At 39.0% G+C, this 17,724-nt stretch overlaps 1 protein-coding gene across 2 annotated transcripts in view; it reads right to left on the bottom strand.

Annotated features, from left to right (window-relative positions):
* fibcd1b (fibrinogen C domain containing 1b) overlaps positions 1 to 17,724 on the bottom strand; it is a 97,904-nt gene that overhangs the window by 43,605 nt on the left and 36,575 nt on the right. For both annotated transcript variants that reach the window (XM_044053649.1, XM_044053650.1), the window contains 2 exons: positions 11,046 to 11,205; positions 6,012 to 6,148 (listed from right to left, as the gene is read on the bottom strand). In XM_044053649.1, the coding sequence (XP_043909584.1) occupies positions 6,012 to 6,148; positions 11,046 to 11,205 (297 nt within the window). The remainder of the gene's footprint in view (positions 1 to 6,011; positions 6,149 to 11,045; positions 11,206 to 17,724) is intronic.

Here is a 17,724-nt window from a genome sequence, read left to right as displayed (position 1 = left end):
CAGCAGTGGCATTGGTGGGAGTCCTATTCATGTTTCGGCTTATGGAGGAGAGAGAGAGAATATGAAACATGATAAAACTCAGAGAATGTTCCAGCAGCGGCCCTCATACACCTTTGCAACCTCCCCTCACAATAACCTGCACCCAGCCTCAGCTAATGGCACTAATATCCTAAGGACATGTCTGACACTATCTGTGATAATGCCACCAGTAGACAGTTCATGCTCTCTTTCAGCAACACAATAAACTGCCCCCCCGCCAATGTGAGCTAATGAGGGTAAAAAAAAAAATAGATGCCAGCCGAGCATCCTTATTCAGCCGGTAAACAATACGACAAGTAAAACATATTCATCATTGTGCACAGCCATATACACAAACATTGTAAAAAAAAAAAAAGGGATTGTGTTTGGGACAAAAGTTAGATTGTACTTTTCAATTTCCCAGCCTTACAAAGTACTTACAGATAAGACTCCAGTACAAAAACATCCATCCTGGATCCTCTTCTTTTTTTTCCAAATCAATAAACTAACGGACATGAAATATTGAAGAACCTAAGTGACAGATAGAGATCCAGAAAAACCTCTACAACACACTCTGAGATGCTCAAAAGGCACTCCAGGCCTCACAGACGGACTCAACATGCACACAATCGTACATTCAATCACAAACTTTTACATTCCGGTTCTTAGCTGAACTGAATATTTAAGAGTGATTGCGGTACTTCTGATAAAAGCACCATTTGATAACGCAACTCCGCTGCGTATCTACTCTCATTCATTATTTATGCCCGGGTCATTTTTAGTCCCTTCCTTTTAAAAAAATAAAATCGCAATAATAGAAAACATTACTCTACGCTTTAAGACCGTGTTTAAATTGAAATCTCCCTTTTGTGGCAAGAGGCAGCGCCATCCTCCCAGCGGATTACTTCATCCGAGAGAGAGAGAGGGGCTTGAGCGTGTATACAGTAAACACACATATGGATGCACTAAAAATGGAGACATGTATACTGTGCTTCTTTGATTATTTGATGCATCAATCTGTCGACGTAAAGGGCAAATGTTTGGTTTGGGCACTGTTTGTATACGTCTGCGTGCTGAGGGCCTTGGGGCCTTGTAATGACAGCTCTCTTCTTTTATGTCCTCTCTGTTATCATCCCTCCTACGTCTGTGGTCACACACACTCTACAGGGCGTGAGTTATGATCGCGGACACTAACAGACCAATTTCCTCTGACAACCAGCCACATCAACCGGTACAAATGTTTCCTCTCCAACAATATATAGTTAGCTCAAGTCCTAGTGTAGCTTCAGTCAGTCTCGGCGATTTGTTTTTGTTCCGTTATCAATCACGGGAATATAGAACATTTTTCAGCAACCGTTATTGCAAAAAAAGTGGAAATTAAATAGCTTAAAGAGGCCATGTGGACATAGCGGAAGCTGTGGTAGAATGAGTTGTCTTCCAAAGTGTCCTTTGGCAAGACGTTTAACCCCAAATTGCTCTTGGCTGATGTGCCCACAGCATGTGATACAGTATATTAGAATGTTTGCGAATAGTTGAACGACCAAAATGGAATGTAAAGCGTTCAAAGTTGTCAGCAAGACTAGAAAAGCATATTATACATTACATTTATTACATCATGTTCCCATTGTAACTGACCTGACTGTGAAGTTGCTAAACTGCATCTTTCTCACGTCGTCTTCAAAAGAATTTGTCTTCATTTTTTTTTAAGTAAGGAGACGTGACAGTGACGTGAAGAATAAACAAAAAGTCTTTGCTAAAACGTTAACTGCTAATTGTTCGCAAACAACTCCAGCAAGATCTCCTAAGCAACTAGCAGCTAGCATCTTAGCAAGTAGCAAATAACAAGCTGGGGTCTTAGCAACTAGCAGCTGGTTTACTAGCTTCTTAGCAAGTAGCAGCTTAACTATTATCTAACAGCTAGCTGCCAGGTGCATAGCTTTCTGAGTGACTAGCAGTTGATTTAGCTTCTCAGCAACTACTTTTTTAGTCAGTATAACAGCTAAGTTATTATCTCTTAGTAACTAGCTGACAGTTTCATAGCTGTAAAGCAATTAGAAGCTGGCTTCTTAGCAACAGGTAGCTAGCTTTTTGTGGTCTTAGAAACTAGCAGCTGGTTTAGTAGCTTCTTAGCAAGTAGCAACTTACCTGTTACCTCACAACAAACCTTCTAGTTGGGTTCATAGCCTTCTGAGACACTTTGTAGCAACTATATTTTTTCATTATAGCAGCTAACCTATTTTCTATTAGCTAGCTTTTAAGTAAGTGGCAGGTAATAACAACTAGCTGACATCTTTATAGCTTTTACAAAACTAGCAGTTTTAGCCTCCACGCAACAAGCGCTGGTGTTTTGATTAAATGTTCTGTCAGATGCTTAACTGATTAATGTCACAAAGCATTTCTCATTTCTCAACATATGCTTATATTAGTCACCATAAGTACCATCGTACCAGGCGAAATTCAGTTGTTTTTTTGTCACGTGTCATATTTCTTTTCAACTCCATAGTTTGTGTTAGAATAAAGGAAAAAAAAAAAGACATTAGTCAGTTCAAAGGATTTCCACAAGCCCGACCTCATGCTATGATATTATGTTTCCTGCATTCATATCATTTTTCAGTCCCACAGAGCAAACACTGTAAAATGGGTTTAAATAATAGCACACTTCAGGTTTCTGTAATTAACACTTGTCCCTGCTTCCTCATGATTGAACCAAAGATATTCACAAAGTAAAAAAAAAACTTTTGTCTGCCTTTTTAACAAGAAAAAAGCTGAAAAAGAAATAGACATATTGAGTTCTATACCTTCTGTGCATGTGTTTTCCGTGATGTCAGCACCATATTCCACACACTTCATATTCTGCATTAGAGCTATATCCATATAGCCAAGGAAATTTGGGCACTATAGGCTATATACACATTACTGTAGAGATTTATCCCTCCTGTCTGCTGCACCTCCAAGCTATTACGACCATACATTTTCTGCCTTTATCTCTCCCCCCTCTCTCCCACTGAAAGGACCTGACAGGTGAGTTCACATCATCTCTTGTTTCTGGGGCCTGTGGGAAATGACATGACTACTTAAACCAGGCAGCAGATTTTTTAATAAATGAGGAGATACATACAAAAAAAAAGAAGAAGCCCTTTACGTATTGGCATAAAGATGGATTGTGTGAGGTCATACAGAGCATGTATGGAAAATGGGGGGAAATAACACGACTGCTCATACAGGAACAGACGCTCGGTGAGCTGCAGGTGAATTTGGATGATGTAGACGTTCTGTTTGAAGAGACTTGAACAGACGTTTCCCAAAAGGTCACCAATGAGTGATTCTACAGCTCTGCTGATTGACACCTAAATCGAGTCTCTTCTTGTTGCCATTACTTAAGCCATTACTTAAGTAACTGCGTTACCCCAGACGCTCCCTCGGGGCTACTTTTACTGCAAATACAGAAGAAAGATTGGATTTTCTTGTCTAAGCTGAAGCTTGAAAAAGTGAAAGTTCTACAGTTTTGTGCACAGTGTTGTAATGTAACACAGTACAGATACTTGCTTACTGCATTCCCGTATCTGAACGTTTATATCAGGAAATTACTTTGATACTTAAGTGCAATGTCATATACTTTAAGACTTTTACTTAAGTAAAAAGTGACTTCAACTTCTACCCAAGTCATTTCCTGGTAAGATACTTGTACTTTTACTCAAGTATCCCTTTTAGATACTTAATACAAGACTGTACCTGCAGTATGTCGGACTCTCACTCTCCCCACATCAGATTTGTGTCTTGAGTCCTGGTCTGTTCCCTCCTTTTTCTAAGTAGCCTGCTCATCTCTCAGTCTTTCTGTCACAGGCTCTGCAATGGTGCTACTGCTGCTACGCCAAAGTATGCTAATGAGGTGGCACATATGGCTCATTCCTTATTTAAGCCCAGCCATCAGACTGACAGTAAGCCACTCAACTCACCAAGCATCCCATCTCCCTACCTGCCTCTGTTGGCTCACACCACACTGATCTCTTAATGAGGCTAAAGCATTATTACAATCAGCTCAACACACCTGGCAGGATCAGTTAACGACTGCTTTATCACTTTAATCTGAGCTTCGATATAAATCCCTTTTACAGGATGATATGCAAGGAGCAGTGGCTTATTGCTTCTTCAATGTGTGAAAAAAAAAAAAAAAAAGGGTGGGAACAAAAGAATACTCTCAACCATATCTGCGTGCACACCAATTGGGACCGGCATTAATTCATGCCAAGACAGACATGCACACGCTGACAGGCTGGTATGTAGTGCCCGTTCATCATGCCGTGGTAAGCACTCTGTCACTCGGACAGTCCTGCTTTATTTGGTGATAGGAGGCTATGACCTTGCCTATCTCACACGGTTAGTCACAGATTTACAAGTGTACACACATACACACACAAATCACTGTCGTGCCAATGTAACGGCGACTTGGGCTTGCGTTTGATCGTTGCTGCGTGTGCTTTTAGTGGAAAAGAAATATGAAGAGGAAAACTAGATACTCTCCTCATCCTTGGATATTGTTTAAAGGTGCTATACTTACTATTTTATACTATGGTAAAATAGTCAAATTATTCAACAATATATCTCGAAATATCTATATTCAGGTGTACAAATGTTCCCTCTGACTATAAATGTAGGGGACACGTTTTTCATCCTCAAATTACCCAACAAATATCCATGAAGAAGAGAGAATAATAACCTGAGTTTAGAGCTAAATGCAGGAGATGGATTTCATGTTGACTAAACCACTTAAATTATTTTTAATAAATAATAAATAAGATTTCCAAAAGACGTTATAATTCAGTCTTTTGATAACTTTGGACGGATTCAAAAAGATGTGAGAATGTGTCACAACCTGTAAAAAAAACAGAGTTGTGATGGAATTATGGAGCTCAAATCTCAAACTCTGTAAGTGTTACAAGGCCCAAGTTCTTCATACTGAGAACTGCTCTGCTTTCCCTGAGGGCTGCTACACTACACTTTAGAACAAAGGGAAATAAACGGCTGTAACCAGCAAGAGGCTGTGTGTGTGTGTGTGTGTGTGTGTGTGTGTGTGTGTGTGCACACAGTAAAATGCGTCTAAATCACACTTCCAAATATAACTTCAAACAGCTCTGTGTCAATGTTTGTTCACCTCGCTGTCTCTCATTCCCAAAAGACGCCGTGCTTCCACTATGACGATGTTGACGATGCCAGATGAGTGACGCGCGTTTTAATCGAGAAAGAAACACATGGATTTAGGAACTCTAAATGTCTCCTTTTGTTTGCAGACCTTCTCGAAATGCCATGATATGAAGAGCAGAGCGAAACACAAATAGGTCAGACTTTGGTCAACAATGATGAGAAAAGTCAGTTTCTTTTAGTGAGTTTGAAGCAAATAACAAACATAATATGAACCCATATTCACATGAGCTGTCTGTGCCTTATAAGGTGCTATATACAAAAAATGTTTATTAAATGCTTCATTTACTTAATCAAACAGTGTGTAAATAAAATCAGTGCTATTTCATCGCCATGTGCCATTTCTTTGTCACACAGTGTGTGTTATCCACTCTCCTTTCATCACTCCACCTGCTGACATTCTCACTTCGAGTTTGACTAATTAATAAACTGTTTTCCCGAAACCAAGCATGAAAAACAAGGCACTATTTTCTGAAAGGTTCTCTTAAAACTAGTTCACTGTTCATGGGTAAAACTTTGATGAGTGTGATTCTTGATGCTGTAATTACTGACGTCGGCTGGAAAACAGCAGAGAACCACATTTATTGACACGGTTGAATAGTCTGTGACGAAAACCAGTTTTGTAACAGCAAACATCAAACACCTTCCAATTCCCCTGTCATCTTTTTTCATCTCCATTATAAGACTTGTGAAAATGAATTCATGTTTTCTACTTTAGTTGCAACTTACTTAAAAGTGAGTTCGTGTGTCTGTGTGTGTGTGTGTGTGTGTGTGTGTGTTTTGCTCTGACTCACAGTCCAGCCTCCTCCGTCTGTAGTCATGTCGCAGTACACCTGAAAGCCTGTAGGGTGGTGCAGAGGAAACACGGAGTAGATGCCGTCCTCTCGCTGACCGCTGGCGTATAGGTCGCCACAGTCACGCGGGCGAGAGCCTGGGGAGAGGCGGAAAAAAGAAAGGCAGGAAAATAAATTGAGTAAAATCAGTCTGAAATAGAAGATGAGGAAAACACACAAGAAAACAGGAGGGAGGCACAGTGGACATTAGGTTGACTCTATGGTGTGAAGTTGTCCTCTCAAAATCTATTTTCTGGACTGTTTTTTTTGCTTGAAAAACAACGGATACCGCGGTGAGAAAGTAGAGAATGTTGCCGACGAGGCGAATAAGGCGGGAGAAACTTAAAACGACAGAATACAAGTACATCCAAACAAAAACTGACTGTCATAGAAAAGAAGCAGATACACGGCACAGAGACACATAACACAAGTTGAAGGCAAAGGACGAAAACAAAAGTCAGAGAAGGAGAAGGAGAGAGGCATATACATTTGAGTGATACGGCACAGGCTGTGGTGAGAGTATATAACAGACAGACTAAAAGAGAATTCATGAAGACTTAGTGCAAAGAAGTGACAGAGACAGGGGGCTTGTACACTACAGCCGAGCAGAACTGCAGCACCCTTGTCTGCGACCGAGAAACTCGTCTTACACCAGGGATACAAAATCTATTCCCCAGACAGCAAGTGAGGAGCTCTGTGATGAGTACAGTGTCATAGATTATGCATGCCAGGCTTCACCGGGTCAAACTCCTGAATTTAAAACGGCCACAAGAGTTCTTGAAAAGTCCATAGGAGACTTTTTTTTTTTTCAAAATTGTCCCTACCTGACATGGACTGGTTGCCTTGAAGCTTTTCCGTTTTCTCTGTGTAAGCATCCCTTAATAAGCTCAGACTTTTCTCATCATCACACATTAATGGCAGAATTTCCCAGTTCCTGTTTTTATCACAGGAAACTGAAGCCGTCTTGGTTTCAAGGGACTTAACAAAAAAAAAAAAAAAGACAATATCATCATTATTTGAGGATTTCGCCCTTCATAACAAAGGCTTTAAGTGGAATGATCCTTTGAAAGAAACATTTCTTGAACTCTCATCATGATCACACTATTACTCTTGGCTTACTACCTGAATACGTTTGGTGTACGGAACAAGGAAATCGTCTATCTACTAAAAAAAATAAGGTCAGACAGAGTTTCCTGTCACAACTGCAACACTTATTCTCATGTTATCTGTATTTTTCAGTTTGCTAGTGCATCATGTTTCCTGTCATATTAGAGGCTGCTATTCCCTCCTGCCCTACAGCGGTTATCACGTCTCCGAATCACTACCATTTTCCACCTTCAGCCATGACCTCATGACCTACAATTGTGAACCACATCCCACTCACCTAATTAACTCTCCAGCATACACATCATGACCACGGTCCCTAAGTCTGCTGCCACACTAGCAATTGCCATTTTTGGCAATTTATCAATTTAATCTCATGCCTGTGTTAGCCCGTGATGCCAATTATGGATTATTGTGGTTCCACTTCCACGTGGTGGTGACATGGATCTGCATCTGAATGCATCATCTGAGCTATAATATCTGAATACTGAGTGGAGAAAAAGCACATGTATTATCCATCTCCTAAAATTGCTTTTGTAAGTAAAGTAAGATAATGTTAGTTTCTGCTGCCTTTTGCACTTTACCGGGGCAGAGGTAGAGCTAGTTGACAATTTTGAATCTGGTAAATGCAGCGTGCATTGCATCTACATCTTGTTAAGAGTAAATCATACACAAGTCAGACTACATTTCGAAATGGGATACTGAGCAGATTGCAAGTAGCAGAGGTGGAAAGTAATGAATTACATTTACTCGTTTGTCATGGTTTGCCTTTAATTAAAAACAATTCCTGTTGTGAGATGTGTGTCCCCTTGTTTTTTTTTTTGCATGACACAAGAACCCCAAACTTGTTAAAAAAAAGTAACTTTTACTTTGAGTACATTTTTAAACAAGCTACTTATTCAAAATAGTGGTACTTTAACTTGAGAAGAATATTCCGGTAATCTTTCCACCTTTTGAGAGACAGATCACCTGTCGGTAAACCATGTTTCTGTCTTAACCTTTGACTGCCTTTGAGTCTGAGTTCTTTACCTGCACACTGAGCCTCTTCCCACCTGTAGATATGAAGCATTTTGTGACAAAGTATAGTGTTTTCCTGAATGGTCCCCCTTGCTGCGTGTCCATAGATCTCACAGATCCCAGTTCTAAAATAACTGCTTTTTATAAACAGTTACAGGACAGAGGTGGTGATGCTTTATACTATTCCTACTGACAACAAGTCCAGTGAAAACTAAAAGCATAAAATGAGTCGGGCTCTCAGTAGTTTTTGCCACTCTGAACTTGCTGTTTCCAGCTGAAATAGATTTTATTTGTTTTCCTATAACTAGTAGGGAGTATAGATTATAGCAAAAAAGGGACCACAGTTGTACATTTCCTGTTGTATATTTGGTGAATTACGGTGCTTACTGTATAGCAGCAGGACATGATTTGAAAAAGATTGTGATGGCATGCATTACTGAAATAGGCAGACATTGATAGTACAATTGCTTCAATTTGTGTCCTGCACCGTACTTATATTTATGATTTGGTTTCATTTCTTCTGTGTAAGCGCATTAAAATATGAATAATTTATATGGCAGCAAAATGTATAAAATATGAAACGCTCAGTGCCGATCAATGATACCAACTTTTACTGATAAATCCCTTCAGTGGTTAAGTGAAATGAAAAAGTGGCGATTCTAATAAAGTGATGAAAATGGGGCCTTCACAGAGGGTTTTTAATTATCATATATGTATATTACAGAATTACTATGATTCCTATCGGATGCATTAGTGACATGTTATGTAAGATACATAACATGTTTTAAAAAAGTGTTGTTGGGGGGGGCTATGTTTTTATTGTTGCTCTAACTGTTCTCTACTTCAGTGAAGGTCTAAGATAAAATGTCAAGGCTGCAGTAACTGCCTCTGAGTGCTCCGTGTGGAAATCTGCAGAGATCAGCTTTTTAAAGATCTGCTGGACTTAATGTACAGTGAATGCACACATCACATTTATATAATATAATGTATGTATGTATATATATATAATGGTTGCTGAAGGTTGGTGTCGACACAGTTTAAGTATTGTTATGCTCTAAATAGATCAATGTAAATCTAATGAGGAGTTAAGCCTACAAATTGGACAGCAAGGCAAGTCTTTAACTTTCTTTCTTTAACTGCAAATCATTTCTGTGTTTCAGCTATATGCAAGAAGGCTATTCCCGTCTCCTTTGCCTGTATTAAAAGCGTAGTTTGTGTTTGTCTAAATATGTGAAAAATCAATCACAGCAGCACTAAGGTGATCATTAAAATCTGCTCAGACCTTTTCAGAAGTGTACTTTTGCTTCACATCTCATTGCATCCTCGTCTAAGTCCATTCTCCCCGTACACCGCGTACGGGGAGGTGAATACTACACAGATCATAAATTGACTAATGAATGCCTTAACAATGGGGAACGATAATGTTTCTGTCTCTGTTGTCGTCATAATTACAATAGAGCCAAGAGAAAACAAATTAAAGCTTGAAGACATGATTACACAACTGATCTATGGTACCGCTAATAATTCTGCTACTATCAAAATGTTTCAATTGATTGATTTATTATTTATCGCCTACCGGAATCCTACTGCGTTCCCAGTAACTGCCTTAAGAGAAAACCAACGTACATGTAAGGGAAGCATGGTATGAGGCATTGATTGCAAAGGTTCAGCACCACGGACAGCTCTGCAGTCAGACCCTTCACATTCCCCGGTGAAAAAAAAAAACAAATCATCAACATGGCAACATTTATTTTTTTAAATTATTATTTTAGGTAGTAGGTTTTTAAATAATTCACCAGACTAAAGGAATATGAGATTTATTTCAAACAGTAAGGGATTCATCACTTAAGGGTTTTTCTTTGCAATGTCTGGGTTTTTCTGCACATCAGCACTGTGTGGGTTATTAACGTAAAGATTTAGTTGGTCTCATTCTACACTCCTAAAGTTTATTGGATATTGCTGTCATTCATTCATAATGTTTGTATAATATAGATTTAATAGTTGATAAACAAAAGTCGTATTTCAATTGGAAAACATTGTCTCCGCAGGACTATTTCAAAAAGAGAGACACTAATTCGACAGCTGATCGGTGGGAGGTGTGCCTGATAATTGGCCAGTTCTATCAATTAAACTACAGTTTCTCGAGGAAAACTTAGCCAGACAGTCTGAATAATATACCTCTACCTTCACACATTCCTAGCACATGCTACGTCTTCATGTTTTCAGGTGTATAAAACATAGATTTTCAAGTCTTGCCTCTAACAAAAAAAGAAAAACGTGAACAGAATCTCTCTTACTATATTATTCTATAGTGAATGCAGTACATGAACGGCCTTCGCTATGTGCCTACCGATGTTAAGGCAAATCCAACAGGAGAATGCCATTGGGTATACTGTGCCTTGGTTAAAAGCCTTCCAATGGGATGACGCCTCGGGCCTTTCTCTATCTCTCAGCAACACAGCCCAGTGGACATACAAGTCATTTCTCATGTACAGTAAAAAAAAAAAAAAAATTCCACATCTCCACCAAGGCCACTGGATAATGTGGATGAGATGTAGCCCAGGGAGGAATACTGATATCACCAGGAGAGGCTGGGTTAGATGAATATGTGGTTAAGATGGATGACAGACAGACCACACTGGAATATGATTTCTACAGAGTGGTGGGGTCCTGCTCACACTGGGAGGAATCACGACATGCAGCAGAAAACAGCGGCAGAATGTCAAATATACACACAGCTACCCAGTGATGTATGAATTATCTATACAGAGACAGAGAGGGACACACTGAAACGCAGACAGACAACTCTACACGGGAACATTTCCATCTCCGCAGTCAAGTGCTTCTAATCAAAGTAACCTTCAATTCTCTTACCATTGGAGCAGCCCTTTAAACGAGCCCCTCTGACTGGTGCCCTTTGCAAGTCGGCCTTGACACGCGCCTTCAGGCCCACGTTCTCCTTCTGCATGGCATTAAGAGCGTCGCTCACCGAGTTGACTACCTTCACCATGTTAATCTGGCTGTCTGACAGGAGCTGCAACACATTGAGGAGAGGAAGAGAAGAAGAACACACGTTTACATTTGCATTGTTAACAGTGAAGTTAACGCCCGTCTGTTGGCATTAACGTGGACTAAAACACTGAGCATGCTTTTAATTATCTGTGATTATCTCTCTAAGTGTGACAAACATTCTGGCACACAGCGCTTTCAATTTATTTCATTACATTTTATAATGATTGCTTTTTAAACTGGTCGGTGGCAGCATTCGCCGTCCCCGTGTTGGATTGAAATGCTGTTTGTTTCAAAGGCCACACATTTGTCAGGTAATGAAGTGATTCTGAGAAGAGCAGCACAGACTGTTCCAGGTATTTTAGAAAAGTAATATATCTGTGTAAACACAAGTAAAGCTAGAGCGATATGAAGAAGGCGTCTAATTTTCGTCATGGATGAAGAACAAGGGGAAAACATGGCTCGCTGTTCTCCTGTTGTATTTCTCCCCGACAGGCTGCCCACAGTGATCGATGAACGCATTATTCTGAATAGCACCGTAGCACTTTTATTATTAAAATGCTCTTAGCATTACGACCAGTCACTGTTGTGTCCCAAAATCACAGAGGGGTAATTCTTAATAGATTTTTATCAGACTTTCATAGGAAAAAACAACAATCAGAGGCTTTTACTCTTTCACTTTTGTCAAAGTTACATCACACCTGTAATACATAAAGGGATTCTTCATTCTATGATGTAGTGATTATCTGTGACAATGGAGAAAATACCGAATGAAAGCAGTTTAGTTCATTTGTTCATATAATTTGTCATCTGAAAATGATCGCGGGTCAAAAGCTTGTGGAGGCGGTGCTTTTTAAAAGCAATCTCAGACGTCAGACCTTCCTTGAACACCATCAAAGATGGTTGTCAGAGTCATTTTGACTGCGTGACAATGTGCGAATGCACCTTTGAAATAGTCAAGTTTAAAATCCTGTGGAAAGTAGAAACCAACCAAAAGTAGAACTGCATGCAAGACTTATCCATATTCTTTGTAAAATGATACAACACACACTATTGGTGCACTATAGTCGTATAGGGACTTTAGGAAACACATGGGTGAAAAAAAACTCTTTCTCACCACATGGTATTTCATCCCATAATGCACTCTGGTGAATTCTGTGAAACACAAAGAGCCCTGTGGGAAGGCTTGTGATGAATGTGTGTGCTAGGATTGGCAGAGAACAGAGTAACCTCTGTGATCTACCATGGTCACTTTCTTTCCTGCAGCTCTTTATGTAATGCTCATTGCAGAAAGGTCATTTTTAAAGATTGCCCTAGTTGGCCGGCGCCGATGCACAGCCAGGTGCTGGACCCTGTATGGACAGACACCCCGTACTTTGGATGGGCGTGAGGTATATCGCTCCTTCTCATACTCGTACAAACTCTCACCACTTTGCTATAGTCTGGCTCCATTTACCGTCATGCACGCCTAAAACCATGCGCACACACACAAAGACCTTCAAGTCATATAAGGGGATTGAGGGTCTTCTATCAAAGGTAAGTCTTTGCAGCTATATTCAAGTGTTATAGAATCATTAGATAGAAACTGCACTGGCCTTTCTCTGGCCTCAATAACAATGTGATACACCGCTGAGGCACAGCAAGCTGAATCGTAATCATATCGCATGGGCAATGGAGCTTTAACCCACGCTTCACACTCAAACTATGAGACACATGAAAGTACACACACGAAAAAAAAAAACAAAAAACAACACACACATGAAACAGAAATGACCCATTGTGAAAAGTATCTGTGCAAAATCTCAGGAGAGTTTTGGTGGGTGCATGTTTGTGCGTGAGCTTGAAAGGCAAACTTTTACCAGACGTCATTACTGCTTTTATTGTTATTGAGCAGTTGAGCATTAACAGGGCTGCTTTGTGTGTGTGTGTGCTTCTTCATGTGCAAATGTATTTCCCATACTGTAATGTAGTTGACGGGTACATGTTTGTTAGTGTATGTATGGGTAAGTGTGTCTGCGCTCCTAATGCTAAGCCTTGACTGGCACAACAATTAGCATCACGATGTAATGAGCACTCGTCGGGGAGTCTTTACATTGGCTCACAATAATCAGTTACACCACAGTGCTTAACACAAACAACAAGGGGCGTGGATTTTATGAGCCTAGTTTGAAAAATCCAGGCAAATTTACAGCGGTATGCAAAAGTTTGGGCACCCCTGTAAAATTTCATGATTTTCCTTTATTCATTATAAAGGTCATTTATTCATTGGTTGTTTGGATAAGAAATTTCAATTAAATATATCATTTAGGAGAAAAACACAGCGATATTTGAGAAGTGAATAATTCTTCATATAAACTTTATTTTCACTTCTCAAATATCACTGTATATATAACTGAAATTTCTTATCCAAACAACCAATGATTTATAAAGGAAAATCGTGAAGATTTACAGGGGTGCCCAAACTTTTGCATACCACTGTAGGTGTTTCAAGCAGATCTATTGTTCTGAAAAAGTTGAAACTTTCAAGTGCAGTATTCATATTCTGTGCAGTGCACTTTTTTTTATTTTTCTTCTTCTTACTGAAGTAAAAAAAAAAAAGCAGTTTGTTTTGATGTTTTGCTTCTGAACCCGACTCCATTACACACGGGTGAATTATTTAGGTGTGCTTTTTATCGGTCCGTGTTGTTCGATGAAGTAAACATTTATCCCTGTGGGTTCGAGTCACAGAACAAGTCATTCAGTGACCATCTGCTTAATAGAACGTCTTCACCTCTCAGATAGATGCTGTCCACTCAACTGGAGCCTGTTGAAGCTAATGGGAGAAGTGAGAGGAGCCATCGAGTCACAGCTAACACTCTCTTTCCTCTTGACTGACGCAGCCCTCGCAAGTTGAAAATAATTTTAAACCCTCAAGCACATTGGTGCGATTCCATGGTCTCACTTAAATCCGAGTAACCAAGAGGTTTGGAATGTAATGAGAAAAACCTTTATCTGCTGCAGTTTCTCTGAACCTCCACCAACCATGGCACGGAGAGGACACGTATGCTGTAATGGAATTATGGTATTTTCTGATACAACTATAATTTCCTGCCGTTTGCTCATATTATGAATATGACTGTTTGAATAAAAGGCATCCCAGTGTAGCTGAATTATTGGAATAATGGATAAGAAAAATATTTTTTTATTTTTTTAAATGTGTTGTTCTTCCGTGTCTTATATCATTGTAATTGAAATATCTTTGGGTTTGCAAAGAACAAACATTAATTGAAAGCAAACAAATTAAAGTCATTCATTTATAGCCCATGGAAATTAAATCTGCCCCCCCTTCAAATATTTCAAATCACCTTTAACGACCCACCTCTTCTCCTTGGCCTTCACTCCAGGATATTTAACTATTATGTTTTTTATTGTTTTTAAATATGCTCTAGAAATAAAATTGACTTGACTCTGACTACATTAGGGTCTGTAAACCATATTGGACAAGTGGCATAAACTACAAAATATCTGAAAAAATACTAATTAGTGTGTGTAAAACCATTACTTTGACACAATGGAGTATGTTGTATTTTTATTTTATTCCCTTTCCCTTTGAATAATTCCCCAAACACTTTGTTGTCCTACATTTCTTTGAGTTAGAGCTCCTGAACATAATATTCTGCCAAACACTGAGTTGGACATAATGGGCACACTAACATCATACATGTAAAGGGTCCTTTAACTGTTAATCCAATCCTTTCCCATCATGCTGCACTTTGCCGGCATGATATCAGATGACACATCCTGAATTTAAGAGCAAACGACCATCTTGTTTGTCTTTTAATGGCTGTGGAGGCGGTAGATAAGTCTGTTTTTCCTGATGCTAATTAACCATAACTAAACGTAACAATGGAATGGAATACAATCTAATCCTAAAAAGATGTGAATGTTACATTTTTATCCTGCAGCCATACTTAAATTGTCTGATACTTGGGACACGAGTGTTCGCTTTGCCTCAGTCAGTTAGTCCTTCAGATTTAATGGTTTTGGAGATCCAAGACATGTGGGAGACCTCACAAGCACAGAAACAATGAATAAAAGATTACCCTGATGATGGTCAAAAGCTTCGCGCATTAAGAGAATGTTTTCATAGCAAATCTGATTCAGGGACTCTGATCTTTGATCAAGGCTTTCTATTTTTTTTATCTTTATTAATGAAATGAAGTGGAGAAATAAACCACTTATTGACTTTGTCAACAATAGTCCTCTGCACAAGCATCAATAATGAATGTGCTCTGCTTTAACATACAGTATATAGTCATTCGTACTACAATATTGAGTCACTGTTTGTACAATTCTAATGATGCTCCAAAACGCCTGTATTCTTTCCACAGGTTGATGAGCTGAATTTCTGGAGCTGCCCATTTTTGTGGTTTTTAGTCTCATCTATTCCTTGGAAGTGAATTGTGTCACATGTTTATGTCACATCCTTCACTAGAATGACGCAGAAACCCCCTCCTTTCTTCAGTTCTCAGAGGACTTTGTGTTTACCACATTTAACATCCTCAGGTAAAAAGGTCTACGGCAGCAGAATAGAAATATGTGTAGGTTCTTAACAGTGGCGCTGAGTGTTGTTGGTCCTTAATGTTAATATTCCACGCGCACATAATTCAGTTTAAGCTGTGAACCTCAGGTTCAAAGAAATCATTAAGTCATAGTTTCCCTCGAGGACTTTACCTTCTTGCAGTCAAGCATTTTTTAAAAAAAGACTGAATGTCAACTCAGTTCAGTTGTATACATATTTAGGTTAGACTTTTGCTATGGTCAACGGTCAAGCTCTTCAATCTTTTCCGTCTCAACAGCATAAGGGCAGGTCATTAAACTTGTATGCTCACCGTACCTCATAAGTCTAGTAAATGGTTACATACACTGCCTATGAAAGTAAGAGCCTTTGAGAAAACCCTCGAGAGAACATTTTGCAAAAACTGACATTGCAGAAATGTGAGGACGCCGGACCTCGAACGCTCTGAGACTGAAATTATTACGTTCTTAAAGACTTTTCTGCCTTTACATAAAGTGTGATCTGAGCTCATGCTCCTTTTAGAAATATGAAGCAATGAAGCAAGTGGCAAATCGCATGCTGTACGTCACTGAAGGGAGGTAAACAAATATCAATTTGTGTGTAGTGTAAGGCTGTCTTAACATCCATGTTTTTGCTTGACTGTTATAAGTGTTATAAGTGGTTCTTCTAAATTTAAAAAAAAAAAAAATCTATAATGAAAATAATGAGGTTTTTTTTTCCAGCAATAATAAGGTTTAGGTCGGAATTGGAGGAAATGTAGTCATGTGGAGAGCCTCAGGGTTCATTTCTTGGACTCTGAATGTTCAGAATTTCTGAATGTGATTTAAAAATGCTTAAATGATAAGCCTTTACTAATCAGGCTACTGCATTAAAATACACCAACGCGTATCGGCCCTGCGGTGTCATCAGAGAGCCAACAAAAGCCTAATTATAGTTGCACTCACATCAGGTATGCAACACTAAGCAAGTGTGTGTCATTTCTTTGGCCACTGGGGGCAGTAGTCATGAATACAGCTTTCTTTGTGTGGCTTTCAAAGGCACAAGCATGCACATTCAAAATACAGCAAATAAAATATAAGAATTAACAATTTCTAAGTAGCAAAGGGACCACAATGTCCCACGTGATACTTCATCTGCACTAAACCATATTGCCTAACACTATGTCCATTCTCATTATGAATTATGATGTATTTATGTCTTTAAATTTACTCATTATTTATCCCTTTTTATACATATTTATACATATGGTATATGGTAAATTATCCCTTCAAAAAATGTGTTCCCTATACATGCATCCATTTATATATTTTCTAGGATGGTACTTAGGCTGTAAAATGCTGTATTTATGACTATTGCTCCCAGTGGCAAAGTAAATGCCATACATGTGCAAGTGGTGCAAACCTGCCATGAGTGTAACTATGATTTTGTTTTTCTTTTCTTTTTTCCCCAAAAAGGCAGTGAAACCTACTGAATGCCATGACTTGGGTTTTTTTTTTCTTCAATTTCTTTGTCTCGATTATGTTCCCTTCCATGAGCACCAGCGGTTTCAGGGGACACCAGCAGCGCTCCACCAGACATTTCTGTGCTGCTTAAATAATAAGGGGAGAAAAATGAATTCACAAAAAGTAAGGAAATAAAGCATGTGATATTTACTTTAAGACACGTACGGTAAAGAAAAATGAATGAATATGTGCTAATATTAAGATGTGAGCAAACGTTCTTCATTGTGTGCACTGAATGGCAACATAGATCCTACTGGGAACAAGATTGTGGATGGTCTGTCAAGTCTGTAGTACGATGGGTTTCCAATAAAAGAAGGGGAAGGCTTTGCCAGTATTATATTAGATGACATGATTTAGAGCTAACATTAGCAACATGCCATTGTTCCCCTGTCTTTTTAGTTCAAGTCATCATTAGGAAAAAATAATACACACATATATATATATATATATATATATATACATATATATACATATATATATACAT

The sequence above is a fragment of the Solea senegalensis genome, linkage group LG21, assembly GCF_019176455.1.
Source record: "Solea senegalensis isolate Sse05_10M linkage group LG21, IFAPA_SoseM_1, whole genome shotgun sequence".
Taxonomy (NCBI): Eukaryota; Metazoa; Chordata; class Actinopteri; order Pleuronectiformes; family Soleidae; genus Solea; species Solea senegalensis.
This window is presented reverse-complemented; position numbering and strand designations above follow the sequence as displayed.